At 41.4% G+C, this 14,987-nt stretch overlaps 1 protein-coding gene across 3 annotated transcripts in view; it reads right to left on the bottom strand.

The window, feature by feature from the left end:
* Window positions 1-14,987, bottom strand: part of slc4a3 (solute carrier family 4 member 3) — a 379,295-nt gene that overhangs the window by 321,782 nt on the left and 42,526 nt on the right. For all 3 annotated transcript variants that reach the window (XM_067444496.1, XM_067444495.1, XM_067444497.1), the window contains exons 4-6: window positions 10,888-11,135; window positions 8,125-8,300; window positions 6,725-6,945 (exon numbers count right to left, since the gene is read on the bottom strand). In XM_067444496.1, the coding sequence (XP_067300597.1) occupies window positions 6,725-6,945; window positions 8,125-8,300; window positions 10,888-11,135 (645 nt within the window). The remainder of the gene's footprint in view (window positions 1-6,724; window positions 6,946-8,124; window positions 8,301-10,887; window positions 11,136-14,987) is intronic.

The raw sequence follows: 14,987 nt of genomic DNA, 5'->3' as shown, positions 1-14,987 counted from the left end.
GCTCTTGTTCGTCGCGTAACGCTAACGACAGACGCCTCTCTCACGGGCTGGGGGGCGACCATGAGTGGTCGCTCGTCCCAGGGTCTATGGCAGGAGCATCAGCGGCACTGGCACATAAATCGGCTAGAGATGCTCGCAGTGTTTCTTGCATTGAAACAGTTCCTGCCCGACCTCAGGGGCCACCATGTACTAGTCAGAACAGACAACACGTCCGTGGTGGCCTACATAAACCACCAGGGGGGTCTGAAGTCTCGTCCGTTGGACAAATTGGCACATCGGATCCTCCTGTGGGCCCAAGGGAAGTTGCTGTCAGTCAGGGCAGTATATATCCCGGGGGCCCTGAATCAGGAAGCAGACAGCCTGTCGAGACAGGGGCCGAGGCCCGGGGAATGGAGACTCCATCCAGAGGTGGTGGAGCTCCTTTGGAAGGTTTATGGGAAGGCAGAGATAGACCTGTTCGCTTCGGCGGAGAATTCTCACTGCCCGCAGTGGTTTTCTCTGACCCATCCGGCCCCGCTGGGGCTGGATGCCATGGTACAGGAGTGGCCGAGGCTGCCTCTGTACGCCTTCCCCCCGATTGTCCTGCTTCCAGGAGTTCTGGAGAGGGTACGCCGGGACGGGGCCCAGGTACTTCTAGTGGCTCCGAACTGGCCGACCCGAGTATGGTTTGCGGACCTGATATCTCTCCTGGAAGGCTCTCCGATGGAGATTCCGACCAGGAGGGATCTACTCTCTGAGGCGGGCGGGAGATTCCTGCACCCACGCCCAGAGATGTGGAAACTGTGGGCCTGGCCTCTGAGGGGGCTAGGCTCATAGAGGAGGGTCTCTCGGCCGAGGTCGTAGAGACCATCCTACACTCCAGAGCTCCGTCCACAAGGAAGCTGTACGCTTTGAAATGGAGACTTTTCTCAGCATGGTGCAGAGAACGCCAGTGGGATCCAGTTAACTGCCCGGTTGGTACAGTGCTGGAGTTCCTGCAGGAGAGGTTCTCTGCAGGGTTGACCCCCTCCACACTTAAGGTGTACGTGGCGGCCTTGGGTGCTGTCCACGTCCCTTGCAGTGGAGTGTCTTTGGGAAGACACCCTCTAATTACACGCTTCCTTCGTGGCACATTAAGGTTGAGGCCAGTTATGCACTCGAGGGTCCCGGCATGGGACTTGGCCATTGTTTTGAGGGGCTTGTCCGGACCTCCGTTCGAACCTCTGGAGGAGGTTTCGGATAAGTTCCTCACTCTAAAAACCATCTTCCTTTTGGCCATATCATCTCTTAAAAGGATAGGAGATATTCAGTCTCTGTCGGTAGAGCCCTCATGTCTAGAGTTTGCGCCAGGGATGGTGAAAGCATTTCTGCATCCCAGGCCGGGTTATGTCCCCAAGGTTCCTACGAGCCCACGGGGCCCCATCACTCTACAAGCCTTCTGTCCTCCTCCATTTATGACGTCAGACCAGGAAAGATTAAATCTGCTGTGTCCTGTGAGGGCACTGGATACTTATGTCCACAGAGCTGCCCTGTGGAGAAAAACTGAACAATTGTTTGTTTGCTTTGGACCCCCTAAGAAGGGGGCCCCAGTATCCAAGCAGAGGATGAGCAAGTGGGTGGTCGAGGCCATCTCACTTGCTTATGAAGCTACCGGGCAGCCGTCTCCACTGGCTGTCCGGGCGCACTCAACCAGGGGTATGGCTGCTTCTAAAGCACTTTTGTCGGGGGCTTCCCTCCATGATATCTGTAACGCGGCCGGTTGGTCGTCTCCTTCTACCTTTGTCAGGTTCTACGAACTAGACCTGGCATCTACTGTAGGGGCACAGGTACTCTCGTAACCGTGTGCGCTTCGGCTTCACACATACGAGACACTTGGTCCTATGGCGATGTGGGTATAAGCGTTCTCACAGCGTTTCGACGCAGCTCGAGTTCCCCGAAAGGGAACGTCTCGGTTACGTATGTAACCCTAGTTCCCTGAGGGAACGAGACGCTGCGTCGCTTTGCCATACTCCCGGCGTGTCCGTGATCACTTACTTCAGGCTTTATCAGAAGTTAGTTCCTGTTTGTTTTCACGGACGTTTTATAGCTTCCGGTCGATGACGTCATCACGCCGACGATCGATCTTTTTTCCGATGGAATGGTTCTACAGGCGCTTCACGACGCATTTAAACAGAGGCGTTCTCACAGCGTTTCGACGCAGCGTCTCGTTCCCTCAGGGAACTAGGGTTACATACGTAACCGAGACGTTTATTTCTGTATGAAGTGTTTATGCAAAGATTGTTTTAAGGTTACTTAAATTAAAAGTAGTTTTTTTGTGTGTGAAGCATAATAAATGTTGAAAATTGGTGGCTTTCAGTTGTACTGTAAAGGTAAATGCTTATGATTAGAGACATAAGTATCAGTATTAGTATTAGTGATACAAATGAGGCCATTCATACTTCATTCATAAAAAAGATGCCATTAAACAAATATCTAAAATATGCTGTCTTTAAGTTGTTTCTACATTAATTAGTATGAAATTATAAAAAATGGACTATATTAAAAACTCCTATGTTTTTAATCACGATTAATTGTGATATATTACAGAAAAAACATTAGATAATTTGTTTTATCGATTGACAGCACTAATAATGGTTTGGAGACAGTTACACTGAGGAAAAGACAGGAGAAAGAGCTAGAGGTAACAAAGCTGAAGATGTTGAGGTTCTCTTTGGGAGTGATGAGGATGGATAGGATCAGGAATGAGTACATCAGAGGAACAGCACATGTGAGATGTTTTGGAGACGAAGTTAGAAAGGCAAGGTTGAGATGGTTTGGACATGTTCAGAGGAGGGAGAGTGAATATATCGGAAAAAGGATGCTGAGGTTAGAGCTGCCAGGCAGGAGGTCGAGAGGAAGACCAAAGAGGAGGTTTATGGATATAGTGAAGGAGGACATGAAGGTAGTCGGTCTGAGAGAAGATGATACAGAGGATAGGACTGGATGGAGGCAGATGATTCGCTGTGGTGACCCCTGAAGGGAACAGCCGAAAGACAAAAGAAGAAGAAGACAGCACTAATATACAGTATATTAGTTAAAAGTGATAAATTCAGTACATTTCATATAGCAAGATAGCTGAAAATCACAAGAACATTTCATTCACCACGCAACATCATGCACAGGGTAAGCACCACCATAAGAAAAACTTGGATAGAACTTTATATTTAAGATGAACAATGCACTAAACTTAGGCTTTGTGAAAATCATCTGGCTCAATAAAAGAGAGTGTGTCTAGCCATTCCCATAGCTTGAAAAATCACCACATGACACACAGAGGAACAGCTGGGAGGCCAACAGGAGCATGGGAGCCCAATTAACCCCAAAGACTTCCCTCGCGTCAGGAAGAACTTTACAATGCTGCTTCTAAGAAAACATAGCTATGTGCAGCACATCTTCAGACATCCTCACAAACACTTCGGTGAAGTTCCCAGAGACAAAAACACTGTAATGAAATATAATATTAATTTGCACGTTCCACAAATAGGATGCCAAATATAGTTTTTTAAAAGAGTAACCTGATAGACTGATCCACAGTCCACAGGTCAAACTAAATATTTGACCTAGTTAGCATATATATATATATATATATATATATATATATATATATATATATATATATATATATATATATATATATATATATATATATATATATATATATATGCTAGCTAGGTCAAATTTTTGGGGGGTTATTAGCTATTGAAGAACTTTCTTTTTTTTTCTTAAAATAACTTTGATAAATGGGTTGAAAAATGCTGAGAAAACTTAAACCAACAGCTGGGTTTGTCCATATTTCACCCAAAAACAACCCAGCATTTTTTTAGAATGTATCAAAAGACATTTTTTACCTAGTCTTCATTTTATGCTGATTTTATCTTAAATAACAGTTTATTTAACATTTCTCCCAACCAAAAAAACAAAACAAAACATGGGATTCATCTTTATAATACTTAAAAAGAAGAACTAATGGGACATTCTATTTGTGGAAAGTGCCAATTACACTTGTGCACGGGTTTTTAAGGAGTAGTAGTATTCTTGGACTGTCATACCCTGTAATCAGTTGAGCTTACTTTATTAAGGATAATCATTAATGTAAAAACAACGGGAAGCACTCTGGTGCATGGCGTAGATCCAGTGACCCTGACCACATCTGAACATCTCGAAGTCTTGTTTACAACCGCGGGAAAGGGAGGAGAGGACAGGCCAAGTGCTGACCATGGCCAGCCAATGATCCTGCTCCTTTGCTTTCCACCAAAACACATTTATGAGTATGGACACGAATACTCCAGCGCCCCAAAACTTACCAGAAAGCTTGCCAATGCGAACCTCTAAGTCCGCTATACAAACACTCCCTGTCATCACTCCCCTCCTCTAGAGTGAGGTTTTAATGAGCATTTGGAGGGACTACGGGTTTTGGCTTGTCAAGAGCAAGTTAAACCACCGGCCTGTGACTCGGTCGTTGGTGTGGCTTCAATGACACATGAAATCAAACACGCCTATCTAATTTTGTTTGAGTTACTGCACTGATTTCAATTAAGATCGAACGACCGCAACAACATGCAAGATGTCTGCTTTAATCCTTATTTTAATCTTCATGGCTACACATGCTGAAAACTTAAATCAGCAAGTGCACTGATTCTTGAGAGATGGGACAAAAGGTTACAGGACTGAAAAAAAAGAAAGTTTGGAATGTTTGGCTCATTTTTAAATTGTCAAAAAATCCTAACAACAAAGCAAGTTTACTTAAGAAGAAGAACTGCATATGATATTAAGACTTGTTTTGAGAGTGTGTATACTTTATCTGAATTTGTATCAGTTGTATTTATAATTAAGCAGCCTTAACCAAAGAAGACCAACGCCTGATTCCGTAGCATCTACCACCGATTTGTGCATGACATGTTATAGATAAATAACATAGGCCTATGTGAGCTAAACCGGATCAAACTTCTAAGCAGTAAACATGCCACATAAGCTTCATTCGGATTCCGATATTATGAACGCATGGAAGAACTTTATTTTTAATGAATATCTAGATCACGTGGAGAAGATGTTGCGTGTTCGTTCCTTCATTTCACCACGGAGTCCGTAACACTGGATTTCAGACAGAATGAGATTACATGAATGAATGAAGCAACACACTAATGTGAGTAAAAACATTTTTTTACATGTGATAGCAATGCATTTATATGTTACAGATTGTTTGATATATTTTGATTTTGTGTACGTGTCTAACTGAACATAACTATGCTTGCTGTCACAGGCTGGAGAATCCTTTGTTAAAGGGTGTTGTTGGTTTATTGTGCTGCTATTCAGGATCAGGCTCAGACATGTATCATTACGGGCCAGGGCTCGTAAAGCCCAACATCCCGGGGCTATGTGTTTATTGTGTGTGTGTGTGTGTGTATGTGTGTGTGTGTGTGTGTGTGTGTGTGTGTGTGTGTGTGTGTGTGTGTGTGTGTGTGTGTGTGTGTGTGTGTGTGTGTGTGTGTGTGTGTGTGTGTGTGTGTGTGTGTGTGTGTGTGTGTGTGTGTGTGTGTGTGTGTGTGTGTGTGTGTGTGTGTGTGTCCTTGTTTATATTACATTGTGGGGACCAAATGTGCCCAAAAGGATAGTAAAACCTGAGATCTACATTGTGGGGACCAGTCAGCGATCCCCACTTTTCAAAAGGCTTATACATCAACTGGATGAGGGTTTTTTTTTTTTGAGAAAGTAAAAATGCAGAATGTGTGTTTGTATGTGTGTTTGTTTATATTACATTGTGGCGACCAAATGTCCCCATATGGATAGTAAAACCTGATACCTCCTACACTGTGGGGGCCAGCCAGAGGTCCCCACAATGTATATGGATTCATAAACATACTAAATTAGGTTTTTTGAAAATGTAAAGATGCAGAATGTTTCATGTGATGGGTAGGTTTAGGGGAAGGGGCAGTGTAGGGGGAGAGAATGTACAGTTTGTACGGTATAAAAACCATTATTATTATTATTATTATTATTATTATTATTATTATTATTATTATTATATTAAAAACCATGTGGTTATATCCACCGATCGGGCGGGCAAATAATAAAAAATAACATTCCAATTAATCACGAGTGGATGAGGGATCCACCAGTTAACTGGAGCCATTGATTTCCATAGTAGGAAAAAAAATACTATGGAAGTCAGTGGCTCCAGTTAACTGTTATGTTACTGACATTCTTCAAAAAATCTTCCCTTTGTGTTCAGCTGAAGAAAGAAATTCATACAGGTTTGAAACAACTTGACGGTGAGTAAAGGATGACAGAATTTTCATTTTAAAGTGAACTATCCCTTTAAATATATCTTATTTTTACTTAAAGACGTGTAAAAAAAATAATAATAATAATAAATGCAAAAAGAAAATGCAATTTTGATGGGCCCGATTTTGTGATAGGAATTAATTTGCATCCTGCAAATTCTGAATGGACAAATGAGAAATAAAGATAATGTGTATACAAATCATGATTTATTGTTTATATTTAATTATACTGATTCTGAGGACAGGTACAAAATAGTGACCACTAATTTATTTATTTGAAAAAAGAAAAAGAAAATTATGAATAAATATGAAAATGTGTAGCCTATACAAAATATTCTAGTGATAATATCTGATATTTGTAGAAATGTCAAAAACTAATCGCAGGTAAAATTGAGATGTTCTTTATCATCTTTTACTTTGCTTACTTTTCATGTCATCCAGGTCAGCGCTGGCAAGCATCTGCGCCTCTGCTTCGTCTGTAGGTACTTTCTGGTAGACCGCAGTCTCCATGGCTGTCATGCTGCCTATGCAGATGCGTTCTCGTAGGTCGTAGCTGGTTCGCTGGGCTCCAGCCAGCCGGTGGACGGGCTTCCTGCGAAACCAGCCTCGTGTTGTCATACCAGAAGGTTCTGGAGAAGGACTAAACCTGTAAAAGACATCTACATTTTAACACTGCCTTAAAAACTAAGGGCCCTATCATACACACGGAGTAATGTGGCGGCAAGCGCGACGTAAGTGTTTTTTTCTAGTTATAATTTTCACATCCAGTGCCACGTTAATTGTTTAAATAGCAAATCCACTTTGGCCCATCTGTTCGCCCATGGGTAAACCATTCAACATAAATGCCTAAAAGAATTACAATTAATTAAAACTAAAACTAAAGAAAAATATTTGGTTGATGTTTGTCATTCCTTGAATCTAGCTTTAGATTTAAGGGTAAATACAGTCATTACACAGTTTAAAAATCAAAGCTGCATCAACAGCTGTATCATCAACTATAAATGTGTCAAACTGAGAATGAACTGCAGCATGATTAATATGTCAATTTAACAAAAAAGCAAACAAACAAAAGCGCCACTAAATCTGTAATGACTTAATGCTGGCCATATATCCCAGTCAGTGTGTTGTTCATAAATTATACACCAAATGAAATGAGTACAACATTTTTTTAATATCCATCACAAAATGACCCAAGTTCGATTAAACTCACTAAAGCACCAGTGTGCATCATGTTGGAGCATTTTGATTTATGTAATTAAAGTCAGAGGTTCTGACAAATGTACAATCAAAAGGTTCATTATTCAAAGCAATGATGATAAAAAATAATGAAATAAGGCAGGCCATGCTATAAATACATGCCTAATGATGTTTTATTTGTATTTCCTCAACCAAATATGCATATATATGCTGCAAGAAGCCGGTTAGCCAGCAGAGGGCAATAAAATACAACCTTTCCAGCTCACTCTCAAGCAGTCCTCTCATTTTCAGAGTATCACATTGTATGATAAAAGTTGCATGATGCACTTTCCATTGAAGGCCCGTTTAAAAGTAACTGCATTCAAATGGAGTGAATTTGCATTAATGTTTTGAATGTATTGGGCATTTTTCTGCATATGAAGCTCTGATCTAAATAATATGCATGCAATTGATTTCTCACAATGATTATTTCTGACATAGCTTTGAATAAAATTGATGGTTGCACATCTCAAACGAGTGTGGAATGGCAGGAGGGTGAGTAAATGATGACTGCATTTCAACTATTTTTTTAAACGACTCATAAGTGTTCTCTGTTCTTTAGGTCTATCCTCATTTATCATTGAAATACCTGTTGGAAATCTCTTCCTTTTCTTCTCCATCTGGTCGTTCTTGTGCTTCCTGCTGCTCCTCCATTCCGGCGGGGGTGGGTGGGGTCTCCTCACTGCTCGGGGGTCTCTCGTTCTCCATATGAAAGCCGGTGAGAGAGAGGTCTGCCGCCAGGTCTTCCTCACTTCCCAAACTGAGCTGTAGGATCACAGCATCTCTCACACATTTATCCCAACATATCATATGTATACAGCATAGTACTTTGTAACAGTGTGTGCAACTGATTGCACTGAAAAACTCTTCAAGCAAAAGTACTCTACGTTGTTGTCACATGACCTCATTATAATATATGTATGTCGTTTACTTAATTTGGTGAGCGCTGTCCGGGTGGTTATTTTTGCATTCTGCTAAAAAGTGCAATAATTCTGACTAACGTATACAAACATATACAACATGTTTCTTGTATATATTAAATGTAAGTTTAAACATTTATACATTTAGCCTATGCTTTTGTTTTTTTTTATAATATTTTTAATTAAGTGATTTTGATTTTAATTAAGCAGATTTAAGTGATCTGCTAATGGGAAAGAATCTGCCAGAAAAAAAAAATCTTGTTTCTGTTAGTCATCAGGCGGCTGTGGCTCAGTGGTTCATGTAGATTGTCTTTAAACCGAAATGTTGGTGGTTCAATCCCCGGCTCCACCTGTCGAGGTGTCCATGAGCAAGACACCTAACCCCAACTGCTCCTGACGAGATGGATGGCGCCTTGCATTGAAGACGCCGCCGTCAGTGTATAAATGGGTGAATGTGAGGCAATATGTAAAGCACTTTGGATGGCCATAAGGTCTTTTGAAAGCGCTATATAAATGCAGTCCATTTACCATCCTCATAGTGAAGCAGGCTAGGTGAGCAGTGAGTGCGTCAGACTGAGTTATGGGATGCACGAAGATGAGAATGGTATGTATGGACTTATCTAACTTTAGTCCATACATTATTTTTTAAAGAAATAAAAATTATTTTTATTTAAGACATTTTTGATATTTGGACTGGAACAAGACTAAAATACTACATAATAAAGCATTTTTTTTTAAATTTAATTTTAACCACCTTTTTCCACATACTTTTTATAGCATATAGCCTTTGTAGATACATTAACTTTTTGTTTTAATTGCCTTCAAATTAGTTTGGATGATGCCTTCAAATTAGTTTGGATGACAAGAATCGGCAAGAATGTGTAATTAGAATTTATTTTATTTTTTTAAAGAAGAAAAAATATATATATATATTGTTTTTAATATTAGCCAATTTGTTTTTGATTAATCACAGAACTAATCAACAAATTAATCGATTACCAAAAAAAAAAAAAAAAATTGTTGACCCCTTTAAAAAATGTCAACTTCTGATGGTCCAATCGCAGGGGTCAAGAAAGAGACATTATTTCCATTTCATATTTCACACTAAAAAGGGAAGATCTAGTGCATTGCATTGTTTCATACAGTATACCACTCAGGTCATCCAGGTATAAGTACTAAGAATCATGTATACATACTTTAAAGGGGGGGTGAAACACTCAGTTTCAGTCAATCTCATGTCAATCTTGAGTACCTATAGAGTAGTATTGCATCCTTCATATCTCCAAAAAGTCTTTAGTTTTATTATATTTATAAAAGAAATATGGGCTGTACCGAGTCTTTCCGGAAAAAAACGAGCGCCTGGAGGCGTATCGTGTGGGCGGAGCTAAAGAATGACGAGCGCGAACAAAGCGGTGACGTCCTCAAGCGTGGAGAAACCCATGGCTATCGATCTCAGCTAATAGATATATGATCCAGAATCAAATCTGAGGCTGAAATAAATTGAACAGGAGAAACAGCAACAGCAGGACGTCCGTCTCTGTGGTATGTACTGTATTTAGTGGACTGTCAACATTTGTGTGTGTTTACTCGCAGTTTATGAGGACATGATTCGGTTTATGGACTATTGTATGTGACTAAACCTTAGCAGTAGCAAGCAAAACGGTTTTGCACGTCAGACTAGTGTATCGTTATGCATCGAACAACAATGGAGTAACCGTTAGCGCATTTGAATGACGAAGCACGCGATCATGTCGTTTACTGATGTTTACTCACGCGACGATAGCCAACAGCACAGACATTTGAAGCAGTTTTACTCACCGGCTGCTTTCAAAGCAGGACCGAACCTTTATCGCTGGGACCGCTCTGTCAAAAACACACTGATATGGTATGGTATGATTTGGTGAAGTCCTATGACAGCAGTGACCGTGGAAATCCACTTTGCGACGCGACTGAAGCGATGTTGTGAAGCTTCCGGTCATTTCTGTGTTCAAATCGATTCAAATGCAGCGCTGCCTTCCCGGAATGCTGTGCTGAAGCGTTGAAGTCGCTTGATGTCACCCGTAGGAATAAAGTGGAGCGCGGCGCGGAGTGTTTATGGGCGTGCATTTCCTCTCTCGCTCTAGTCACGCGCACGCGAACGCGCACATTACCGGGAGAAGAGCCCGTACAGCCCATACAAGCACCTTCCGCTCTCATTAACGTCAAGCCGAGCCCTACTCGAAAAAAACTCTCCGAAACTTGTGAGAAATCGTAAGGAGTATTTTTGACACAGAAATACTCTATCAAACTTCCAACATTAGTTTTTGAAACTTTGTCTATGTTTAGGATGGGAATCCAAGTCTTTAACAGTGTAAAAAGCTCAGTATGCCTGAAACAGCATTTCACCCCCCCCTTTATCCCACAAAAGTAATGGTACTGTAACTTCACGTTACCTGTGGCAGCTCTTCGGATGGCTCAGTAGGCGTCGCTGCTTGGCACTGGCCCTCCGTCTCAGACTCCGCCTCCTCCTCATCCACCTCATGAATAGTGGGCGTGACATCTGACGGGGGCATGGACGTCTTCTTTTTCTTCCTCTTCTTCTTTCGTCTGCGGTCCATACTGAGAACCCTTTTGCGAAAACGTTGAGGGGGGAGGTGGGTGGACAGGGGGTGGTGGGTGTGGTGGAAGGTGTGTCGGTGATCTGTGCAGAGAGAGAGAGAGAGAGAGAGAGAGAGAGAGAGAGAGAGAGAGAGAGAGAGAGAGAGAGAGAGAGAGAGAGAGAGAGAGAGAGAGAGAGAGAGAGAGAGAGAGAGAGAGAGCTTAAGGGATGATCTTCTTCTTTCGGCTGTTCCGTTCAGGGGTCGCCACGGCGAATCATCTGCATGCACCTTCTTTACCTCTTCTCCCAGTAACCTCACTGTTCCACTTGGTTCTCTCTCATTCACACACACACACACACACACACACACACACACACACACACACACACACACACACACACACACACACACACACACACACACACACACACACACACACACACACACACACACACACATGTATTCTGTCTTGCTGCGACTTACCTTCATTCCTCTTCTCTCCAGAGCAAACCTCCACCTCTCTAGACGTTCCTCCACCTGCTCCCTGCTCTCACTGCAGATCACAATGTCGTCCGCAAACATCATAGTCCATAGAGATTCCTGTCTGACCTCATCTGTCAGCCTGTCCATCACAACCGCAAACAAGAAGGGGCTCAGAGCCGATCCTTGATGAAGTCCCACCTTCACATTGAAGTCCTCTCTCTCACCTACGGCCCACCTTACCACTGTCCTACTGCTCTCATACATATCCTGGACCACTGTAACATACTTCTCCGCCACTCCAAACCTCCTCATACAATTCCACAGCTCCTCTGTTTGCACTCTGTCATATGCTTTCTCTAAATCTACAAAGACACAATGCAGCTCTTTCTGACCCTCTCTGTACTTCTCCATCAACATTCTCAAGGCAAATAATGCATCTGTAGTGCTCTTTCTTGGCATGAAACCATACTGCTGCTCACATATGTCCACTTCTCCCCTTAGTCTTGCTTCAACTACTCGTTCCCACAACTTCATTGTATGGCTCATCAGCTTAATACCTCTGTAGTTTCCACAAATCTACACATCTCCCTTGTTCTTAAAAATCGGCACCAAAACACTTCTCCTCCATTCCTCAGGCATCCTCTCACTCTCTAAAACCTTGTTGAACAACCTGGTTAAAAACTCTACTGCCATTTCTCCTAGAAACTTCCATACCTCCACTGGTATGTCATCTGGACCAACTGCCTTTCCTCTCTTCATCCTCTTCAAAGCTCTCCTAACTTCACCCTTGCTAATACTTTCTACTTCCTGGTCAACAATATTTGCATCTACAACTCTTCTCTCCCTGTCATTTTCGTCATTAATCAGTTCCTCAAAGTACTCCTTCCATCTTTCCTCACCCTCCTGTCAAAACATTTCCATCTCTATCTTTAATCACTCTAACCTGCTGCACATTCTTTCCATCTCTTTCCCTCTGCCTCGCCAACCAATACACATCCCTCTCACCTTCTTTCCTATCTAACCTTGCATACATGTCCTCATAATAGCTTAAGGGAGGATAACAGATGCAAAAGAAAGGGACTGAAGACAGATACAAGAGACTAACACAGGTCAATGATTCAGTTTATTGTCACTATACAAACACATTTGACCACAGAATACCACCATTGATCAAAACGCCAATCAGAATCAAGTATTCCAGAGAACCATGTAATAAGCAATGATAAGGTCTTTTAAAAAGTCACAGATACGTAAGGTGCCATAATATCCTTATCTGTTTGTCGACCAATTGAATACCGATAGAAGTGTGAGTCTTCTAGATACCTTTTTAGAACTTGGGAATTACATATCAGAATGTAAGATTGGAGGGGTTGAAAAGTATGAAGGATTTGTGACATCATCCGAAAAGGAAAGTCACTTAAGAAGCACAGCATGTTTCAATGAACAATCACAAAGACAAACAGTTTTTTTTCTCTTTGGAACACTGATGAATCGTGCACAATAAGATCCATCTAGTGCATGTTTCCATTTTAAAAAATGAGAAAACAGCGAAGAAAATGTGTTCTGTGTGTTACGGTTTTGACGTAGCCAAGATCTTCTCCACATTGAGCTTCTATATTTCTTTATTCTATATTATATATAGTGTGTTCAATTAGATATGCTTAAAAAACCATTAAAACGCGACAAAAATGCAGTCTGCGCAAACGTCTACTAGACAAAGTCTACTAGATCTAGATCTAGACACATAGAAGGAGTATACTTTGAAAGGCTCATGTGCTCAACTGCGCAGAAAGTAACGTATACCCAGGCCTTTACATCATCATCATCGTATCTCATGCCCCACTGATAAAATAAAAATAAAAAAGTTTTTTCAAATGTGGATTTTTATTTTACATTCCACGAATATTCTAATTATAATTTAACATCCCTAACGGAGAGGTAACTGTGTGATTTTTTTCCTGTGTTCAGTGTGCCTCTGGGCTCTGCTGTGAATCACAGGCAAGTTTACACCTCCCACTACTGTCGCCACATGTAGAAGGAAATATAGGCCCTGATTTATCAGGGTCTGGAAAGCGACTGGCACAGATGCAGTCCCACAGGAGGCCAGGGAGTGTGAGAGAGCAGTTAAAAAGTCTGGTTACACTTTAGCATGGGAACACATATTCACTATTAACCAAGACTTTTGCCTAAAAAAAACTCATAATTTACTGCTTATTAATAGTTAGTAAGGGATTTTTTTGTAGGATTTAAAGGCCCACTGAACTGCCTTGAAACGCGCCGCATTATTCAATGTGTTGACTTAATTTCCCCTGAAACGGGTCCAGCTGTTAGCAGCTCCTCCCCTTTTTTGAAAAAGCCAATAGCGTTTCGTTCATATATAGTTTGACTCATGGGCGTCGGAAGCAAATAAAAAGTGGGTGGGTCAGTAGCGGCTAAGAAAAATGTGATTGGTGGGGAAATAGTTTTGCTGAAAAAAAAAGATTTCATAGATGTGATTTCGTGCATTATGGTGCGTTTTAAGCCATATCCCTTTCCTATAACAAAAAAGACCTCAAACCAGTCAATACCAATAGTCTAATAAAAAGGCTATATTCATTTAACTGCCATAGAAATCAACAGTTTCACAGATAATGATAATGAACAAGTTGCATGTTTTTTATGCTCCGTATCCAGACAGAAAAAGTACCGTTTACTAAACGATTGATTGGGCCAGACAAATTGACAGAAATCATTGAATTATTTACCATGGCTATAGAGTAGGGGACGCATATCGCGAGCATATGTTCGAATCCGCCTTTTGCCACACTCGCTCTACTCCCTTTCCCCATCACATATCAGATCGGAAAGGTATTTATTTTCAATAAAAAATAGAAAATATTAGAAAAGGGGAAATAAAGCGTTTAACATGTGTTTAATAATAAGTTTCTTAATAAGTTTCTCGGTTAAGGGGTAGTAAATGTAAGCAGACGTGCTGAATTAGAGACGATAAAAGTGAGTGGGTCCAATATCATTGGTCTTAAAAAGTGGGTGGGTCTTGTCCCACCCACACACAATGGTTCCGACACCCATGGTTTGACTAGAGAGCAAGAGTGGACCTTTCTATTTGGTAAAGCCAGTTTCCTCTAACACTTTTTACCATCATAATCTCCATATCGCTTTGAAATGCAGCATTCTGTGAAGAATTAAAATGGGTCTGATATGTTTGTTGTCTGCACCGACTCACGCATATGATCCGCGCTGTGCTCTCGTGTCTGTAGTCTAAATTTAGACCAGAGCTGTTGGGGTGTGTGCGCTGAGGCAGTGTGTGAAACTAACGTGAAAACAGACTTCATTCACCTCAAATGAAAGCATATTTACACTGAATCGTTTCCTATCACATATATAGTGCACTAAGTGCCTTTCACCATGTAGAAATTAGTAAATGTGTGAAATAACTGACTGATTTCAGCTGCAGCGAAGGGAGCGGGCTT

The sequence above is a fragment of the Pseudorasbora parva genome, chromosome 5 (assembly GCF_024679245.1).
Source record: "Pseudorasbora parva isolate DD20220531a chromosome 5, ASM2467924v1, whole genome shotgun sequence".
In the NCBI taxonomy this organism is placed as follows: domain Eukaryota; kingdom Metazoa; phylum Chordata; class Actinopteri; order Cypriniformes; family Gobionidae; genus Pseudorasbora; species Pseudorasbora parva.
The sequence above is the reverse complement of the archived record's forward strand: the minus strand, read 5'-3'. Positions and strand labels throughout refer to the sequence as shown.